This window comes from Ovis canadensis, chromosome 24, assembly GCF_042477335.2.
Source record: "Ovis canadensis isolate MfBH-ARS-UI-01 breed Bighorn chromosome 24, ARS-UI_OviCan_v2, whole genome shotgun sequence".
Lineage (NCBI taxonomy): Eukaryota > Metazoa > Chordata > Mammalia > Artiodactyla > Bovidae > Ovis > Ovis canadensis.
In genome coordinates, this window is record NC_091268.1 from 29,583,110 (window position 1) to 29,604,581 (window position 21,472).

General features: G+C 49.9%; 1 protein-coding gene across 3 annotated transcripts in view; it reads left to right on the forward strand.

The window, feature by feature from the left end:
• Positions 1–21,472, forward strand: part of ABCC1 (ATP binding cassette subfamily C member 1 (ABCC1 blood group)) — a 155,605-nt gene that overhangs the window by 50,827 nt on the left and 83,306 nt on the right. For all 3 annotated transcript variants that reach the window (XM_069569837.1, XM_069569838.1, XM_069569839.1), the window contains 4 exons: positions 3,259–3,384; positions 5,995–6,132; positions 7,291–7,416; positions 20,238–20,299. In XM_069569837.1, the coding sequence (XP_069425938.1) occupies positions 3,259–3,384; positions 5,995–6,132; positions 7,291–7,416; positions 20,238–20,299 (452 nt within the window). The remainder of the gene's footprint in view (positions 1–3,258; positions 3,385–5,994; positions 6,133–7,290; positions 7,417–20,237; positions 20,300–21,472) is intronic.

Sequence of the window (21,472 nt, forward strand, 5' to 3'; positions counted from 1 at the left end):
GCTAAGACTCCATGCTCCCAGGGCAGGGGGCCCTGAGCTCAATCCCTTGGGGGAACTAGATCCCGCATGCCACAACTAAGGCCAGGTACAGCCAAAGAAATAAAAATACATTTTTTAAAACAGTAAGATTTTGTCTGTACCTTGCTGAAAAACACTCTAGTAATTTCTCATCGTAGGGAGTAAAACCTGGACGCCCGCTCAGTGGCCCAGCGTGATCTGGCTCCAGGCTCCTCTTAAGCCACCTCCTGTCACGCCCATGGCTCAGGCCGCAGCAGGCATGAACCTACTGAACACATTTCTGCCTCAGGACCCTTTGCACTTGCTGTATCCTCTGCCCGAATTGTTCTCTCCCTCAAGTAGTCACTGTTGGCTCTTCACCAGATGTCACCTGATGGGCGAGGCCTTCTCTGACCACCCTCTCTTATCTGTTTTATTTCTTCTTCCTGATGGCTCAGACGGTAAAGAATCTGCCTGCAAGGCAGGAGACCCAGGTTCCATCCCCGGATTGGAAAGATCCCCTGGAGAAAGGTGTGGCTACCCACTCCAATAGTCTTGTCTGGAGAATTCCATATACAGAGGGACCTGGGGGTGGGCGGCTACAGTCCATGGTTTCATAAAGAGTCAGGCGCCACTGAGCGAGTGGCACTCCCACTTTTCACGCACTCATTCCTGTCTAGCGCTCAGTTCAGTTCAGTCGCTCAGTCGTGTCTGACTCTTTGCGACCCTATGAATCGCAGCACGCCAGGCCTCCCTGTCCATCACCAACTCCTGAAGTTCACTCAGACTCAGGTCCATAGAGTCACTGATGCCATCCAGCCGTCTCATCCTCTGCCGTCCCCTTCTCCTCCTGCCCCCAATCCCTCCCAGCATCAGAGTCTTTTCCAATGAGTCAACTCTTTGCATCAGGTGGCCAAAGTACTGGAGTTTCAGCTTGAGCATCATTCCTTCCAAAGAAATCCCAGGGCTGATCTCCTTCAGAATGGACTGGTTGGATCTCCTTGCAGTCCAAGGGACTCTCAAGAGTCTTCTCCAGCACCACAGTTCAAAAGCATCGATTCTTCGGCACTCAGCCTTCTTCACAGTCCAACTCTCACATCCATACATGACCATAGGAAAACCCATAGTCTTGACTAGACGAACCTTAGTCGGCAAAGTAATGCCTCTGCTTTTGAAGATGCTATCTAGGTTGGTCATAACTTTTCTTCCAAGGAGTAAGCATCTTTTAATTTCATGGCTGCAGTCACCATCAGCAGTGATTTTGGAGCCCCCCAAAATAAAGTCTGACACTATTTCCACTGTTTCCCCATCTATTTGCCATGAAGTGATGGGACTGGATGCCATGATCTTCGTTTTCTGAATGTTGAGCTTTAAGCCAACTTTTTCACTCTCCTCTTTCACTTTCATCAAAAGGCTTTTGAGTTCCTCTTCACTTTCTGCCATAAGGGTGGGGTCATCTGCATATCTGAGGTTATTGATATTTCTCCCAGCAATCTTGATTCCAGCTTATGTTTCTTCCAGTCCAGCGTTTCTCATGATGTACTCTGCATAGAAGTTCAATAAGCAGGGTGACAATATACAGCCTTGACGTACTCCTTTTCCTATTTGGAACCAGTCTGTTGTTCCATGTCCAGTTCTAACTATTGCTTCCTGACCTCCATACAGATTTCTCAAGAGGCAGGTCAGGTGGTCTGGTATTCCCATCTGTCTCAGAATTTTCCACAGTTTATTGTGATCCACACAGTCAAAGGCTTTGGCATAGTCAATAAAGCAGAAATAGATGTTTTTCTGGAACTCACTTGCTTTTTCCAAGATCCAGCAGATGTTGGCAACTTGATCTCTGGTTCCTCTGCCTTTTCTAAAACCAGCTTGAACATCTGGAAGTTCATGGTTCATGTATTGCTGAAGCCTGTCTTGGACAATTTTGATCATTGCTTTACTAGCATGTGAGATGAGTGCAATTGTGCTGTAGTTTGAGCATTCTTTGGCATTGCATTTCTTTGGGATTGGAATGAAAACTGCCCTTTTCCAGTCCTGTGGCCACTGCTGAGTTTTCCAAATTTGCTAGCATATTGAGTGCAGCACTTTCACAGCATCATGTTTCAGGATTTGAAACAGCTCAACTGGAATTCTATCACCTCCACTAGCTTTGTTTGTAGTGATGCTTTCTAAGGCCCACTTGACTTCACATTCCAGGATGTCTGGCTCTAGGTGAGTGATCACACCATTGTCATTATCTTGGTCATGAAGATCTTTTTTGTACAGTTCTTCTGTGTATTCTTGCCACCTCTTCTTAATATCTTCTGCTTCTGTTAGGTCCATACCATTTCTGTCCTTTATCGAGCCCATCGTTGCATGAAATGTTCCCTTGGTATCTCGAATTTTCTTGAAGAGATCTCTAGTCTTTCCCATTCTATTGTTTTCCTCTATTTCTTTGCATTGATCACTGAGGAAGGCTTTCTTATCTCTTCTTGCTATTCTTGGGAACTCTGCATTCAGATGCTTATATCTTTCCTTTTCTCCTTTGTTTCTCGCCTCTCTTTTCACAGCTATTTGTAAGGCCTCCCCAGACAGCCATTTTGCTTTTTTGCATTTCTTTTCCATGGGGATGGTCTTGATCCCTGTCTCCTGTATAATGTCACGAACCTCATTCCATAGTTCATCACCACTCTATCTATCAGATCTAGGCCCTTAAATCTACTTCTCACTTCCACTGTATAATCATAAGGGATTTGATTTAGGTCATACCTGAACGGCGTTATACTGTGTATTTCTAGCGTTACACTGTGTATTTTTCGGTTTGTCTCTTGCCTGTTCCATCCACTGGAATCACAGCTCCATGAAAGCAGTGACTTCTGTCTGTTTTATTCATCATTCTATCCTTCACGTCTGTGGCCCATAGTAGGCCCCCAGTAAATTTTGGTTGGCTTAATATTGTTGGATGAATGGCCATTGTGTGAGGGCCCCCATGTAGGCCATGGATGTCGATTAAGTCGGAGACTGGAGTCTTCAGGTGCTGGGGAGAATAGTGACAGAGTCATGGCGGGGGTGCAGAGGAGACACAGACCGCATGGGGCGGCATGGACACTGGCTCACCCTGCCTAGGACTGGGCTGGATCCCAGAGGATGTGTGCTGTGTCTGAAGACCACAGGTGACGGTTTAGGGGGTAGCCGGTTCCTCCGAGACTGAGCTTCTTGCAGGGGTGCTGGGAGCAGTTCCAGGGCTGTCCACTGTAAGACGTGCATGCACTTCTCTTCCAGGCCTTGGGATTTTTGCTATGGATCGTCTGCTGGGCAGACCTCTTCTACTCTTTCTGGGAAAGAAGTATGGGCAAGCTCCTGGCTCCAGTGTTCCTGGTCAGCCCAACCCTCTTGGGCATCACCATGGTAAGTAGTGGCTGCCATTTGGAAATGAGAAGATCGTACAGTAGAAATATGGCTGTCTTGGGTGAATTTGGTTTGGTCTTGTTGGGAGGAGGGAGGAAAGGATGATGGAACTAAGGCGTAAAGAATGAGCGGGATGTTAAAGCTGAAGGGGCTAGAGATAGGGAGGATCCAGTGGAGAGACCAGCACGTGCAAATGTCCTGGGGTCAGAGCCGGGGAGATGGACAGTTGGCCTGTGTGGCTGGGGCAGAGGCAGCGAGGAGGGGCGCAGGGGAACTGGAAGGGCAGGGGCCTGACTCTGAAGGACCTTGAGCTTTAGGGTGAGCGGGTTTTGTCTTGTTTTTCAGTCCCAGAGTTGGGTTCCAAACCTTTTCTGTGCCACACACCCCTTTCTTCTTTGCCAGTCTGGTCTCAGAATAATGTTCTTAAAATCATAAAACACATAGGCTTGTGGAGGAAACCAGTCATACACACATATGTATATGTGTGAAGATCTTAATGAGGTCCGTTTATGTTTTCACTTGAGGTTTATTTTGCATAGGGTAAAATTCACTTTTTTCCTTGAGCAGTTGATGCGTTTTGATAAACCGATACTGTCAGGTAAGCACCATGCACACAATAGAGATTCACAGCAACACAACAATTCATAGCCCCCGAAAGCTCCCTCTTGCTGCCCCTGCCCTCCCCCACTCCCCCACTCCCACTGTGTTTTCTGCCCCTGTGACTTTGCCTTTTCCAGAAAGTCATGTGCATGGAACCATGCAAGCTGGAGCAGTTGGAGTCTGACTTCTCAGCCTCTGCTGTTCCAAAGACCTTTATTTTATTTTATTTTTTTCCACAGTTGCTCAGTGTGTTTGATTGTATGGACTAGATGGATTCTTCAGTTGCAGGACATTTGGGGTGGGAAACCAGTTATCTTTAATCACAGTTTGCAAAAGAGTAAACAGCAAAAACAAATGGGCTTCTTTATTAGTGCATCTCACATCAGGGTCCACCAGCGGGTGTGATACCTCCTTAATTTCCAGACAGCAACGCAGGGTCCATGGTAGTTGGAGGAGAGGCCTTTCGCTTTTTGTTTTCGGGTATGACTTCTAGTGGTGACTGAGCCCCGGGCACTGCTGATGCCATTGCGCTTTGTTGCTTTCAGTTGTCATTGGTGGTGCTGATGAGGGAAAGCGAAGCTATGATTGTTTCTCGTCCGAGTTCATGGACCCCCTGGCTTCTATCCAGAGCCTCATGCACCCTGGGTTAAAACCCCTCACCCGAAAGGGAAAGGTGTGGCATGGCAGGCTGTGCTTATTTAAGAGCTGAGTGTGGTGAGAATGGGTTGTGAGCAGGAGTGGAAGCTGGGAGGCCAGTAGGGGCCCAGGGGCACCTGGGCCAGGGGGATGGAGGCTGAGACCAGAGTGAGCGGTGGGTGAACTGAGGGTGGCCTTGGTGGCAGAGCCAGGTGCATTGCTGATGGCGAGATGCAGGGAGGGAGGGAGACGAGAGGACCGGGGAGGACAGGTGAGGACAGACATCCAGGTTTCTGGCAGCTAGGGGCTGAGGGGCAGTGCCCTGGGTGCCCATAGCTCCTTGGGAATCGGGTTCATGACTGTGACCAGCATTGGGGTCTGCCTTCAGAGGGCTGTCTGCAGAAGGGCAGAGGCATCTCCTTCTTTCAAGGAAAAGTGGTTTCATTGTTCTTTCTCCTTGATCACTGCTGCTGCTGCTAAGTTACTTCAGTCATGTCCGACTCTGTGCGACCCCATAGACGGCAGCCAACCAGGCTCCCCCATCCCTGGGATTCTCCAGGCAAGAACACTGGAGTGGATCACTGAGTCAAGTGTAAAACGGAAGTCATAGCTCAGAGTACCAGGAAATGAATACCCCCCACCACTGTCATTCTAATAAAGTTCCCTGAAGACAACTATGTATCTGTCTGTAGCAGGTTAAGTAAGTTTCCTGATCTGCAAACTGGGGCTGAAAACAGGTTGCACTGAGTCAGTGCAGGTGAGTGCGTCCTAGGAGGCGGAGGAAAGAGAGGCTCAGTAAAGGAGAGCGGTTACCACTGCTGCCCGAAGCAGACGAGCCCACTGCATCAGGCTGGACTTCCTTCTCTAAATCGGGGTGGCATGCAGCCTGTTTTTATAAATAAAGTTTTATTGGCAGGTGACCATATCCACTCTTCCCTGTCTCATATGAGGCTGGTTTCATGCTACAGTGAAGATTGGAGTGGTTGTGAAAGAAACGCCATGGTCCACAAATCCTAAGATATTTACTTCTGGTCCTTTAAGAAATCTGCCGATTTCTGTGATAAACTGAGCTCCCCACCCCCAACTTTTCCATCCCATCCTGGATCTTGTTAAATTCTCATGGCTTTCGAGATGAATACTGTTGTCACCTCCGTTTTGCAGATGAGGCGGCAGAGGCTCAGAGAGGTTTGGTGACATGCCCAAGGTCACCCAGCGAGGCGAGAGCAGAGCTGGGACTGAAGCCAGGCCATTCTGCTACCACTGTCCTGGGGGCAGCCCTCCTCCGGGCCCTGTATCTGCCAGGCTCCAGACTGGGGAGGCCGTGGGGACCCGACCTTCTCCTGACAACTCTTGTTTCATGCTTCTCTCTTCCAGCTGCTTGCTACCTTTTTAATTCAGATCGAGAGAAGGAGGGGAGTCCAGTCCTCAGGGATCATGCTCACTTTCTGGCTTATAGCCCTACTGTGTGCCCTTGCCATCCTGAGATCCAAAATCATGACTGCCTTAAAAGAGGTAAGTGTGACCTCGTTCCATGTCTTCCTTTGGCAGCGCCCGGGAGATGCCTGTTCCTTCTGACTCGTGTGGAAACCATGCATTTCCTTGGGAACCAGAGAATGGCTACCACGTGGGTCTAGCTTCTTCCCTGGGAATTTCCCTCCCCCTGATGCAACCTTTGTTTTAGAAGCTTCTTTCCTCCAAGCCCCATTTGTCTGTGTCTCTGTCAGGGGCAGGAGCAGCAGGCAGATGTGCACCATGCTTTGAGCCTCTGTCAGTGGTGACAGCCGAGCAGGCCGGCTCTCCATGTGTTTTGTCTGGAATGCACCCGCGTGGGGAGTGGTGTTTGCAGGGCGACTGCCCCTGGGGGGCCCTGGACTGGTTCCTACGTTGCGTTGGTGCCACTCCAGCTGGGAAGTGGCCCTTGTTGCTGCTCCTAGGAGTTGTGAAGAGCGGGTCATTTCAGACTGTCCCGCTGTTCCCTGCCACCTTCGGGCTAATCAGAAGCTGGCATTAGGCAAAGTGAGCAGGAGTGACCAAACGTTTATTGAGCAACTGCGGTGTACATTTCAGGTGGTCTTTAATAGTGACGACGGCTGCCATTTGTTGAGTTCATGTTTTCAGAGTGCTAGGCTGGGGACTGAGTCTTTTTTGTGAATAATCTTACTTACCCTGCCAGGGTGTCTCAGCCTCAGCAGGGATTGGTGTTTGGGGCCCGAGTCTTCCTTTTGTTTTGGGGGAGGGCTGTCCTGTGCTTTGCAGGATGGTTAGGGGCCATGCCAGTAGCCCTCCCACCCCCGAACAGAAATGTCTCCAGAAATGTCTCCAGAAACTGCCAGATGTTCACTGGAAGGCGAAGTCGCCCGTCCTGTGGAAAACCCCTGATCTGTTTGTAGGTGGGGAAACTGAGGCACAGAGAGGTTAGTAAGCTGATCAAGCCCCATGGCCATGGCCAGTGTGAGCTGAGCCAGGCCTTGAAGGTCGGCCTGATCCACTCCCAAGCCTGGGGCTCCTCCCCATGTCAGCTGCCCTGACCAGGCAGGGTGGACCACACCATGATGTAAACACCTGTCTTCTGTTATCTCGAAGGGGAGATAACCCGGAAGATAACCCGGCCCCTGCAGCTGCTTCTAGAAAGCGACCTGTCCTCCTCCTCCTCCTTCCCCTCCTGTGCAGGATGCCCAAGCTGATGTCTTTCGCGACGCCACCTTCTACATTTACTTTGGCCTCGTGCTGATCCAGCTCGTGTTGTCCTGCTTCTCCGACCGCTCGCCCCTGTTCTCCGAAACCATCAACGACCCCGTAAGTGTGATCGCAGATGAGCACAGAGGCACGCATGTGTGCATGTGGGTGTGTGCAGAAGACACAGTATAGCTCACGTTGATATGAGCCAGTACCGTCCATCTGGGAACTCATCCTGTCTTCCCCAAACACTTGGCCATAGGTAACGTCTTCCTCCCCGCTTTACCAGTGGAAAAACCGAACCGCAGACGTGGCTGGAGGGTACTTAAGGAGGCTGTCCCATTCATAGTTGTAAACAGCTGTGTCTTCCAGCCCATTTGGTGGGCGTAGTGGTTTTAGACAGTACGAATGAACGTTTAAATATCAGGAAATTCCACAGGCCTTCTTAACTGTCCAGGTTTTCTAGAAAAGTGTTCTGGCGGCATCAGTGCCATTATTCCACATGTGAGCGGTCGGCCGGCGCTGAGGCACGTGGCCCTGGTTTCCTGCCGCAGTCCTCACTGCTCCCTGGTGTGTTAGACAGTCTTGCTCCTCTCACCTGCGTATGTGCCTGGCCCCTGGAGGATTTGAGTTTGAGACCCTTGGTCTCCTGCATCAGTTTGAGGAAAATCCTGCTTGTGCAGAAGCGTATCCGTGGGCAGGGTGGGGGTGGCCGCTCTTCTGCTGGTAGGAGGAAAGGGAACGTGGCTGTTTATCATCCTGGTCCTTCTCCTTTCTTCCTCCCCACTTCCCTCCATCCTATTTTCCTTCCTCCTCCCCCGCACTCCCTTCTTCCATCCAGGCTGAGTGCCAGGCTCTGATCTGGGCACAGGGCTGTAGCAGTGAATAAAGCAGAATTCTGGCCACTTGGAGCTCATGTTTTCATGGGCAGGGGCACAAACAGTAACCCCGGACCCAAGTATATATATCCTACCAGTTAGGTGGTGGTTAAAGCTGTGAAGAAAAATGCAAAGAAAGGAGGGGGAGATGATGGTTGGGGGTTGTGTGTGGTTCTGATAAAAGCAATCAGGGAAGCCCACCTCACCCCATCCCCCCAGGAAACCTCACTGGAGCAGAGACCTGAAGGAGCGAGGGAGCCAGGCAGGCAGGTGTCCAGGGGGAGAGGTTTCAGGCAGAAGGGTGGCCAGTGCGAAGGCCCTGGGGCAGGGCTGCCGTGAATGTCACCATCACAGCAGGAAAGGCCAGAGCAGCTGGAGCCGCAAGAGGCAGGAGGAGGCTGGGGATGGCCTCCGAGAGGTGGGACAGTCACTTCTGGGCCGGGTGAGCTGTTTGGATTTTGTTCCAAGAGGGATGGGGAGCCTTTGGAGCAATCATCTGATGCTTTGTTCATGGTTAGTCAGCTGCTAATGGGCGAAACTGCAGTAGGAGCAGTTTTCGGCTGTGGTTCTGTGGGGTTTGTCCTGGACCTCAGCAAAAGGCTGTGGCTGCTTTTATGGGGTGATGAAAGGACCTGGGGGGGCATCAGCTCAGAGGAAGCAGCGATGCTCCAGTGTGAGCTTTAGAAACTGGGGAGCATGTCCCATCCTAGGAGAGGCCCTGTTCTGCCATCTCCCTGCTCTAGGAGGAGCTGGATTGGAGAAATTAGCAAAGTGTGTGTGTGCGCGTTCATGTGTGTGTTCATGCACATAGGTGTGTATGTGTGACATGTGTACATGTACAGGTATGCATGTGGATGTGTGTGAATGTGGGCATTTGTGTGTTTTTTGTGGGTTTGTGTGTGTGTGTGTGTGTTGTGTACGTATAAAGTTCACAAGGGCAGCAGCCATGCGTGGGCACCAGGGGATCCAGCCCCTCCCTGGCACAGAGGAGGGGCTCAGATGTCTCCGGCTCTCACGTCTGCTGTTGATCGGTGTTGGTGTGCATGAGTGTGGGTAGATATCAGGCTCTTCTGTGGAGAAGGGGATCACAAGGAACAAGTCACAGCCCCTTGAAGGGCTGCAGGCCCTGGGGTGCTCGGGGGGTAAACTGAGCCCGTGGGAGGCAGACAGGCCCACTTGTGGATCTTCCAATTCTTCAGGCTCGCTATGGACTGTTGCTGATGCTTTATGGGGAATTACTGTTTTCTGGTCCCCTCTGGGATCCAGATACAATTCCCTTCCCTTCTCTCCTGGGTGTGTGCACTCTGGGGTGACTCACAGAGCTGACTTCCTCCTCCCATCGAACTTCCTGCAGTTCCAGGGTGTGGGGCCTGGCCTGCCACCCTGGGGACTTAGAGCCTCAGTCTAATGGTGGAGGCAGTGTGGTAACAGGAGGAGAGACTCGTTTTGGAGGCAGGCAGACCCTGGGCTTAATTTCACCTGCGTCCCTTTATCCCTTGAGTAGATATTTCTTAGGTACCGGTTGTATATGGTGCTTGGTTCTGGGACACAGCAGTGTGTGAAAAGATGTCGTCAGTGCCCTGCCGGGCCTATTTGTTAGCCTAACACACCCACCCTGAATTTAGTGGCACAGGATCGCAACAGCCCTTCGTTAGGATGTTTCACAGGCCTGGGCATTGGCTGGGCTCAGCTGTGTGGTTCTCACCGAGGGTCTCTTCTGCAGTCGTGGTTGGATAGCAGCTGGAAGGCTTCCAGGCTCACAGGTCGTGTGGTTAGCGCTGGCCCCTGGCTGAAGGCCCCCCGTGGTCTCCTCCCAGCTGCCTGGGCTTCCTCACAGCCTGGCAGCTGGTCTATAAGGGTGTGTATTCCGAGAGTGAACTCTAGACCTGGGAGTGGCCAGGTCTCATTATAGGACCAGTATGTGAGATGGCAGGTGATGCCTGGCTGTCTTTAAAAAGTACTGGCTACCTCTCGCCCCCAAGGAAGCTTACCATCCTGTTAGGCAGATCAGCCGACCACAATTGAGATGAAGACTGAGGATCAAGTTATGTGACTTTTGGATTTGACTTTGAGCGAGTCACTCCTCCTTTCAGGACCTTAGCGTCCCATCGTTGAAAACGGGTTGAGGCTCAGTGTGATGCCAGCTGCCCCCCACCACCCCCCACCCCGATCCACCCCCACCCCAGAGCCGAGGCCTGTGACCTGGGAGGAGGACCTGTCAGGTGACACCTCTGCTGCTCCCTTGTCACTCTCCAGGCTGGCATCATGGTGGAGCGGGGAAGGTGGTACCGGTCCAGCCCCGGTCCCTGTCCCGTTCTCCGAGCAGCCGTCACAAGTCGCCTGTCCTCAGCGAGAGTGCTCAGCCAAGCCCAGGGTCAGGTGGGGCTGGCGGTGCCGTCCTGCTCTCCCTGCTGAGTCACTGAGCGCCGTCCTCCCCAGCTGGCGCTGTGCCCGATGTGTGACTCAGAGCCGTGTCCTGGCCCTGCTTCCCGGCGGGGCTGTTCCCCTCCACGTGCAGGCCTAGGGCCCAGGCCCTGGGGGCTTTCGGGGGCTCCTGCCTGTCCCCAGCATCGGATCCTTTGATCTTCTGGCCCTGAGGCTACCGCTTGGGGCGTGGGGTCAGGGTTGCCATCAGCAGTTGGGGGCATCAGGAGCAAATGGGGCAGGTTGTGGACCGCCTCCATTCCCCCACCCCGCCCCGCCGCCACTTCTCACAGTGGGGGCCCTCGAGACCGGCAGCATCAGCAGCACCCCCAGATGCACATTTGAAATGCAGTCTCAGGCCTGCTGAGTCCCGCTGAGTCGGGGTCTCATTTTCACAAGATCCCCGGCTGGTTCACGGTGGAAAAGCACCAGGTTAGCACATTCTTAAAAATTACTCAGCTCATTTGGTGGAAGAGGTATTTTTAGTCCTGTTTCATAGATATGGAATATTTTACACGGAGCGTTTCAAACCTGCAGAAAAGTTGGAAGACGCAGTGAGTACTTGCCATCTACCTGCCAGCTAGATTGCTAAAAGTTAACATTTTGCTAAACTTGTTTTTATCACGTATCTGTCTAGCCAGCCAGCTGGCTAAGATTTTTGGTATTTAGAACTGACCTTGAAATAACATCAGTGTCCTTCATCCGCACACTTAACCATGCGAATCATTAGCCAGAACTCAGTATCTCTTTATGGTTCTATTTTGGGTTTTTTTTTTTTTTTCTTCCTTCAAGTAAATTTACATAATGACCTTCCTGAATCTTAAGTTACCCATTTGATGAGTTCTGACAAATGATAACTCAAACTCCTGGAGCCCCAGGAAGTCCCCTCCTGTTCCTTCATGCCAACCCTACCCCTTGCAGCCCAGAGGCCACTGCTGGGCGTAGACTGTTAATGAGAGCATGGAAAACTCCATTTGTAATTCCTTTCTCTACCGTTTAGTACTTCATTGTGCCAGGGGCTCTGCTGGGCTCTGAGTACCTAGAAATGAACAGAGCTTGACCACCCCAAAGGAGAGATGGAGGAGGAGGCAGAGGGCCAATAAGCCAGCGCTGTGGGATGGACAGAGGGTTCCCAGGCAGGGAAGTGCTGGGGGCTGTGGAGGAGCGAGGAGCCAGTGGTCCTGAAGTCAGCCTGGGGCCCCAGAGCCGGCATCCAGACGAGGGGATGCCTCTGGCCAGCAGGTTGAAGGCTGGAGGATGGATGGGAAGGTTCTCCTGCTGGTAGAAGCAGCATACCCACAGGCCCAGCGGTGTGATGGAATCTGTGGGTGTTTGGGACCTGCATGGCCTTGTGCTTGGCCAAGTTAGGGGAGCCAGGGAGCTGAGCATGAAAGATCAAGGGTAGAATTGAGTGTCACCACATGAACTTGGAATTATAATCCGAGGGAAGGTTTCTCAGCTGGAGGCGAGTGACACGCTCAGGTGGGAAGATCCCTCTTCTTTTGGACGATCCCTCTGGCTGAAAGGAGGGTGCAGGAGGCTGGTGGCACCTAGGAAACCATTACCGGAGCCCAGGCAGATTGAGAGGAACGCTGGCCCGAAGAGTGACCCTGTTCAAAAGCCTCGGAAGGAAGACGGACAAGTTCCTGGGGAAAGCACACGTGGTGTGTGTGTGCCACAGTAGAAGAAACCGTGGTCCTGAGCCTGGAGGAGATTTGCGTAGCTGAGAAGGAGCAGAACGAACCAAGAACACCAGTGTTACACACTGTATCACTGGATTTCTTACTGTCAGACATTTGGGTGGTTCTAATCAATAATAATAATAGCAGCCTTGGGTTAATAAAATTAACTTATTTAATCCTCACTGCAACCCAGCATTGAGGTGGAACTATGAGTCTCCCCCCATTTTACAGATGGGAACGCTGAGGTTCAGGGTGGTGTAGTGTCACCTAAGTTCATAGGGCTGGATCGGGGGGTGAGCCCTTCACACCTGAGCAGGCATCAGCATCACCTGGAGGGCTTGTTACAACTCAGATCATTGCTGGGTCCCCCCTGCCCCCCAGAGCTTCTGAGTCAGTCGGTCTGGGTGGAGCCCAAGGCTTTCTGTTTCTGACAAACCCCCAGGCCCGCAGATGCTGGTGATGAGGTGGGGTCTGAGAACCTCTGGTCCGAGCCACACTGCTGCCATGCATCTCTTACTGCTGGGCATTTAGGCATGCCGAGATGGAGTCCTTGGCAGAAAACTGAACTAAAAAGCAGAATCAAAACCAGAAAGGGCGGGGGGGCACCCAGAATGTTTCTGATGGAAATAGCTGAGGGCTGAGGGCCCCAGACAGGGTTCTTCGAGTGGCCCCTGCGAGGTCATGGGGGACCAGTTCCCAGAGCCAGCGCCTGGGGCTGTTGTACCAAATTAGTTTAAACCTCCCGTGCCAGGTAAAGATGCCAAAGAACAGCTCCCTCTGTATGAACAGCTTATTCCTTCCTCTTCATCCACCTTCAGCTGGGGCCTGAGTTAATCTCGTTTTCACTGAACGGGGGATTGGTTATTAATAAGCTTCCTTCCTCCTGGGACAGCAGTTCCTCCGTTTCAGTCTCAGAGGCCCAGAAGCCCCGAGCCAACATCCTTGCCTTCTCCTCTTTGTGGATTAGACCAGAAAAGCTTTGCTTTGTTTCAGCTGAATGAAGTGCTGCTTGGATCCTTGGCCAGCAGCCCTCCTGTTTTTTTTTTTCTTCTTCTTTAACGATCAGCTCTTGATTACTTCAGACCTCTGATTATGTTATCACGTAAGGCCTCTCACTCGTGTCAGATAGGGACTTCCAGAAACCGGCTCCCAAATTATGTAATTTCTTGTCTGGTGATGGGACTTGGTGTCTGCCCAGTGTGATCTGAAAGTCTATGTCTGGATCCAGGGGTGGGGAGCAGGGCTGGGGAGAGGAATTTGGGGAGACTCCTGGATGCTGTGGCTTAGAAACTGCAATGCTCATGTTGCTGACCCAGCCTCAACTGCATCTGGGCTCGGGGGAAAGTGGGGTTGGCTCTCCCAGGGTAGGATTTGTACTAGCCAGAGTGAGCAGGAATCTCTGCCCCTGGGACATCACGCCTTGTGGTCTCAGGTAGGACTCCATCTGGGCACAGTTGGGTATAAAGGGGTTGAATTCATCTCCACTTATGCAGCCTTCTCCCTTCCCCCACCCCCAGTTTTATTGAGGAGTATTTGACTTACATCCCTGATTTAGCTTAAGGTGTGCAACATTGATGGTTTCATATACGTATATTGTGAAATGATTACTATAGTAGGTTTAGTTACCATCTGTTGTCTAATACAGATAGAATAAAAGGAAAAGAAAAAAGCAGGGTTTTTTTTGGGCTGATCTACACCAACCAGGATCCTTGCGTGGCTTACAGAATCTTAGTTCCCCAACCAGAGGTTGAACCCAGGCCCTCAGTGAAATCATATTGGACCTCCAGGGGATTCCCCGCAAAAGCAGCTTTCCTGGTGGCTCAGATGGTAAAGAATCTGCTTGCAATGCAGGAGACCCAGGTTCAATCCCTGGGTTGGGAAGATCCCCTGGAGGAGGAAATGGCAACCCACTCCAGTATTCTTGCCTGGAGAATCCCATGGACGGAGGAGCCTGGAGGGCTACAGTCTATGGGGTTGCAAAGAATCAAACATGACTGAGTGACTAACACTAAACTTACAAATGTTGAGACCAAGACTGAATGCTTCCACCTCTCCTTCCTCATCCGCTCCTCCCAATTTTATCATACGTTCAATTATATCAGTAACTAATGTTTTCAGCATTATAGCAATTGTAAATATTTTTCGCTTGCAGAACCGACTGGAGTCCTATGTCTACGTGTCCTTTTTTAAACCGGAAGTATAATTGACCCACAACACTGTCAGTTCTAGATACACATCATAGTGATTCACTGTTACTATATGTTTATAAAACTATCGTTATAAGTCTGCTGCTGCTGCTAAGTCGCTTCAGTCGTGTCTGACTCTGTGTGACCCCGCAGACGGCCTCCTACCAGGCTCCTCTGTCCCTGGGATTCTCCAGGCAAGAACACTGGAGTGGGTTGCCATTTCCTTCTCCAATGCATGAAAATAAAAAGTGAAAGTGAAGTCGCTCAGTCGTGTCTGACTCTTAGCGACCTCATGGACTGCAGCCTACCAGGCTCTTCCGTCCATGGGATTTTCCAGGCAAGAGTACTGGAGTGGGGTGCCATTGCCTTCTCCGCATTATAAGTCTAGGTTGCTTCATTCTTTTTTTTTTCCTTAAACCTTATATTAATACCCTCCTCACCCCCCAAATTGGGACAGACCAGAACAGTCTGGGCTGGGTTTAATTTTAAATTAATACACATGTTTTTTTGTCATCGTTTAAATCAACAGTGTGGCAGTAAGGGGTTATCCTTGGAAAAAGTGAAACCCATGTTAACAAAAGACATCATGGAAGAACTCCACTTAGTGATTCACTGGCTACTTACAAGTCTCCTTGCTGTTCTCTGAAACTCTGCATTCAGTTGGGTATATCTTCCCCTTTCTCCTTTGCCTTTCACTTCTCTCCTTTTCTCGGCTATTTGTAAGGGCTCCTCAGACAACCACTTTGCCTTCTTGTGTTTCTTTTTCTTGGGGATGGTTTTGGTCACCATCTCCTGTACAGTATCACCAACCTCTGTTCACAGTTCTTCATGCACTGTGTCTACCAGGTCTAGTCCCTTGAATCTATTCGTCAGCTCCACTATATAAGCATAAGGAATTTGATTTAGGTGATATCTGAATGGCCTAGTGGATTTCTGTACTTTCTTCAATTTGAGCCTGAATATTGCAATAAGATCTGTACAGTCAAAGCTGTGGTTTTTCCAGTGGTCATGTATGGATGTGATAGTTGGACCATAAAGAAGGCTGAGCGCTAAAAAATTGATGCCTTTTAAATGTGGTGCTGGAGAAGACTATTGAGAGTCCCTTGGATAGCGAGGAGATTAAACCACTCTATCCTAAAGGAAATCGGTCCTGAATATTCATGGGAAGGACTGATGCTGAAGCTGAAGCTCCAGTACTTTGGCCACCTGCTGTGAAGAACCGACTCATTGGAAAAGACCCTGATGCTGGGAAAAATTGAGGGCAAAAGGAGAAGGGGGTGACAGAGGATGAGATGGTTGTATGGCGTCATGGACTCAATAAACATGAATCTGAGCAAACTCTGAGAGAGAGTGAAGGACCAGGAAACCTGGCGTGCAGCAGTTCATGGGGATGCAGAGTTGGACTTAGCGACTGAATGGTAACAACAGCTTACAAGTCGGACTTATCCATGCAGTGGAAAGAGGCTTTGCCCAGACTCACTCAAGCCCAGTTAGTTACAACCAGGCCCTGGAACTAAAAAGAGCAAGAAGAAAGGGCATCGCTTCTTTAGAATGAGGGCAGAAAAAGAAGCTCGCCAAATAAGATGCTACAGCTTTCCTCCTAAGGACTTGGGGGAAAGGAGGCAGGAACTTAGAGGGAAGGCTTGGAGATGCAACATTCCATCCTGCGCTGTTTCATTCCTGATCCACATCCAGGCTTGCCTGATTTCAAAGGAATGGCAGGATTTATGAGGCCCCTGGCCATGTAAGTCTGACACGCTGACAGTTTGCACTGGGGTCTCTATGCAGGTTAGAAAAAGGCACCTGGGGAGCTCCCTGGCAGTTCAATACTTATAACTCTGTGCTCCCACTGCAGAGAGCGTGGGTTCCATCTCTGGTTGAGAAACTAAGATCCTACGTGCCGTGTGGTGCAGCCAAAAAGAAAAAAAAATTTTTTTTAAATTAGGAAAAGGTGTCTGGCCCCCCTGGGTGGGTGAATTTGAGAAAGGCCCTGCGTCCTTCTTGCTAATGCAGTCCCCCCTCCCTCAGGCCCCCCTGGACCCCAGGTCCAGGCACCGGCTGAGCTTCAGCCCCCACTTGCCCCCTTGGCTGGGCGTCTTTGTGCAGGGCTGACCCTGTGTTGATGGCCAAGACTGAAAGAAGCTGCATTTGAGCTCCAGTTCCTCTCCTTAAGAATCCCCATCTTTAATGTCATGAGGTCTGATGTAAGCAGGGGTTAGCCAACTTTTTCTGTAAAGAGGCAGATGCTGGATAGTTGTAGACTACACGGTCTTTGTCGCAAGTACTCAGTTCAGCTGTAGCTCAGAAGCAGATATGAACAGTACGGAAATAAATGGGCATCACCATGTCCAAATAAAACTATTTTGTAAGCGGCCGGACTGTGGGCCTGAGTTTGCCAATCTTGACATGAAACATCTGCTTGGTATGTCAGGGTCTGCAGGAAACGGACTTGTTACTGGGGTTACCATTAGTATTAATGTTAATACTGCTAATGTCATCGCTTGAGCTTTTTGCTCTGCGCCAGGAACTGTCCTGAGTACTTCGCAGGCTTTATTTCATTTAATCTCACCATCACCAAGTAACATGGCCCAGGCCCCTCAGTCAGTAAGTGGCAGGGCTGGGATTCAAACCTCCTTCCAATCACCTTGCTCCATGTTGCTTCACCTCTAGGCGTCTCCTACCCTGGTACCCGCCCTCCCCCTCCCCCCTTCCCCCCCCCCCCGCCCCTTGTTTCGTTGTTGTTCTCCACATAGCTCTGACCATTTATTTTTGTGTATTTATTTGCATCTTGGTTTGCTTACTGTCCTGGAGGCGGTACAGAGCGAGGACCTCACAGGCTGGTCTTGGATATAATGATATTTAGCTATCTGGCATATAAGCAGGTCCGCCCTCAGTATTTGCCTAAGAAATAAATGAGTCACTGTCCCAAGCGTCTCCTTCTCTCTCTGCCAGCATTTTACAGGGGCAGGAACTAGGCGATATTTGAAGTGCATTTGTGACTCTTTGATAACCTGCCCACTTCCCGGGGGGGAAAAAAAAAAGCCTGCAAAGCAAATACCACCACCTCCTCCAGGAATAATGTTGCGGCCTCAGGTTGGAAAAATTGTAGCTTCCACGCTATCCCAAGGACCTCATTCCTCCTGAGAGTCTGCTAGGGGAGGCTGAGCAGTGTGTCTCACCTGACTCCCATTTCCCAGGTGTGAAAACTGAGACTCTGGGGTGAGAGGACTTGCCCAGGGCCATGCAGGTAGAAAGTGCAGGGTTGGGGGATTCAAACTCAGGACCATGTTGCTTTTGGTTGGTTCGGAATGTAGGTCTGTGGGCCAGCTGCATCTGATGAAAGCTACCCTGATGGCCAGGGTCCCACCCCCAGAGAGGGTGATGTAGTTATTCAGGGCACCTGTGCTTATGACGCTCCCCAGGTGATTCTGGGACAGGTAGGACTAGTGAAGCCCGGTGGTTCTCGGCTCAGGCTTCATATTTGACTCACTGGGGAAGATTTTCATGATAGAAACTTTCAGCTTTGTACAGCAGTGGACAGCATAGTATAATGAGTGCCATGGACTGTTTTATTTATTTATTTTAAATTTTTGCCTGCCATGGAGTATTTACCCTGCATCACATGTAAACATTTCATTAGGTATCTGCAACAGATAAGGAATTAAAAATTTTTTTAAACATTTTATTTTGAAATAATTTGACCCACAAAAAGTTACAAAAATGGTGGTGTTCTTGTATACCCTTCTCCAGCTTTCCACAATAATATCTGAGAGATGAGGATTTTAAGTTATACAACAATGGTACCATTATATGGCCTAACAACTTACTGATTCCTTAATATCACCAAGTATTCCAGAAATGCACTGTGGTTGCAGAGCGGTGCAGCCCCTTAAGTGGTATTGTTCCTTCTCCACCTGATAGCTGAACCATTTTATGCAAAGACCCGTCCCCTCATCTCTTTGGTCAGCCCGTGTTGTCATAGACAAATGCTTGTTTCTTTCCGTCTGTTTTCAAAACAGTGACTTGGTTCTCTAGCACCATCATCACTGACACCAAGAGGTTTTCCTTCTCTTCCAGTATCAAGGTGGACTTGTGTATTTAAAATGTGATGTGTCTCAGTCCTTTTGCCTTACTGTCTGTATTGCAGCTCAAATTGTCCCTTTCTGGGCTCGTGAGAGCTGCTTCTGGTTGCATCTGAGGTCTTTTACCTACCCTTGTCTTGTTGGGTGTGACAAGATATTCTGGGCTTATCTTGTACATTTCCTGCCCAGCCACTTGGCCAAGGAGAATGGGAGCTGAAAACAAAAACAATAATTCAAGTACCTGGACCCACCCCAGACCAGCTAGATGTGAATCTCTGGGGAGCGGGGCAGATACAGTGTGTTTTCTGAGTGCCCCCGGCCGGGGTGGACAACCGCTTGGGTAGAATGTGTTTCCTCATCCGTCTCTCAGTTTCTTTCTTTCTTTTTTAGGAGTTTTAAAATATCTTTATTGAATTTGTTACAATATCATTTCTGTTTTATGTTTTGATATTTTGGGCCACTAAGCATGTGACATCTTTGCTCCCCTAAAGGGATGGAACCCACACATTGAAAGGCAAACTTTTAACCACTGGACCTCCAGGGACATCCCTCCCCAGCATCTTATCTCTGCAAAATTCTGGGATGGAGAGTGACGTCCTCGGCTAGTGATCTCGTTGTTAGGCTGGTCACCCCACCTTCGCCAATGCTCATGTCCCCAGATTTAGATTTGAATGTATCAGCCCTCGTGTGCAGTCCCAAAGGCTCTGTCTGATGGCCTTGGCTGTGTGGCCCTGAACTGGAGCTCATCTCTGTGGCTCTGGGAAAGAGGTTCTTTGAAAGCCTGCTTAGAATCTGTTGATGACTTCCTGTTGCCCTTGGGATGGAGACCAAAATCCCACATGTGGCCTCCATTGTAGCCTGAGCACAGCTTCCAGTGTAGACTGCTCAGGCCCCCTCTTGTTGGCTGGAGCCCACTGCACTCCCCTCTGCCTCGGGGCCTCTGCACACATCAATCGCTCTGCTGGGACCACCTCCCATCTCCCCCTTCACTTAGTCATCCTCTCCTCACTTTCCAGACCTCAGCTTGAATGCCTTCCCTGACCTCCACCAACTGGATCAGCCCATGAGGTCCCAGTCATACTAACCTGCCTCCGGGATATAATCCTTGTTACAGTTGTGGTTTTGAATTTGTTCACGTGATTGATTAATGTTTCTCTCTGACTATTTGGGACTCATGTTCTGTCTCCACCGCTTCCAGCTCTCGCACCCTGGGCATGGCTTTTCATCTCTCTGCCCCTCAGTGTCCTTAACTACAGAATGGAGACGATGCCTTTATCTAGTTCCTAGTGTGATTATGAAGATTAAAGGAGACCATTTTCATAAAACATTTAAAACAGAACTGTTACTAGCTAGCAGAGTGTTAGTTGACCTGGATTAGGGTTATGTCTGTTAGTTTGGATTTGTGTATAGTAGGTGCTCAGAAAATACTTGTAGGATGAGTGAGTGAGTGAATGAAAGAAAGGAATAGAGGTCATACCAGGTTCTGTGAAGATACGAGATAATGCTAGTACTTTGTCTGTGCCTGCCACTTTGTAGATGCTCAGTAAATATTTGTGGAATAAATGAATGAACCGTTGGCCCACTGGGAGGACCAGGGAAGCTGGCTGCTCCCTGCCTGGAGCTGGCATAGACGAGAAGTTTAACCTGTCATTTCCCCTGGATTCTGCACCCTGTGCTCTCTCTCCATAGAATCCTTGCCCGGAATCCAGTGCCTCCTTCCTTTCCAGGATCACCTTCTGGTGGATCACAGGGTAAGTCCTGGCCCCCAAACCTCGGGCGGGTGCTAGGCCGCCAGTGTGCAGCTCTCCTTCCCTCGCGCTTTCCGGCAGGGCTGTGTCCTGAGTGTGTGTGCCCTGGGCATGGGTCTTGGAGACACCGACCCTGAGCCCGCAGTCATGTGATACATGTATAAATAGCTCGGCCTGGGCAAGAAGCTGCACACTCCTGGCTCAGCTTCAGATTTGGCTGGTTTTGTTTTGCACTGGGTATAATTATTATCATTATTCCCCTCCCCCCTGAGATAAATAATGATCGCACCCCCCCACCCCGCCCCCCGAAATAAATGACACAGGGAAAGGGGGTGAGAGAAGTGTGTCTGGACCGGTCGCAGCAGAGGCGCCGCCACCCACAGCTCAGCACACTGCCTGCTCGGCCTCCTCTGGTTTGCATGTTGTTTTCTGTACATTGTCAGCGTCTTACTAGGGGTTATTTAAATCCCTCCTCCCTCCCCCCCCGCCGCCCCAGCATTGTTTCCTTGTCTTTATGAACTTTTTACACTTCGTAATTTAGTATTTTTCTGAACTGATTTTCAGTTGCTGTTAAAGAAGAGCTCTGGGACAGTTGATGGGGTTTGGGCATGGCCCACAGGTCATGCCAGCCAAGCTCATGTTTCTGATTTTGGTCGCTGTCCTCTGGTGATATCAGAGTGTGTCCTTTCTCTTAGGGGGATATACACTGATATTTAGGGGTGAAGGTGTGGAGGGTCTGCAGCCTCCTCTGAAATGGTTCAGAAAAAAGATAGAGGCATGCTGCATTGTGCTTCCCAGCTACCGGGTTTCCCAGATTGAAGGTTGGTGGCCACCCTGTGTCAAATGAGTCTGTTGGCACCCTTTTCCCATCAGCTTTCACTCGCTTTGTGTCTCTGTGTCACATTTTGGTAATTCTCACAATCTTTCAAACATTTTCATTATTATTATATTTATTATGGTCATCCTTGCTATTATTACTAGGATTTGCTGAAGGCTCAGATGATGCTTAACTTGGCATTTTTTAGCAATACAGAATTTTTAAGTTAAGCTCTGTATGTTACTTTTTAGACATAACGCTAGCGTAAATATAACTGTAGTATGGGAAACCAAAAAAATTCTTGTGACTCAATTTGTTGTGGTATTCCCTTTATCGTGGTGGTCTGAAACGCACCTATG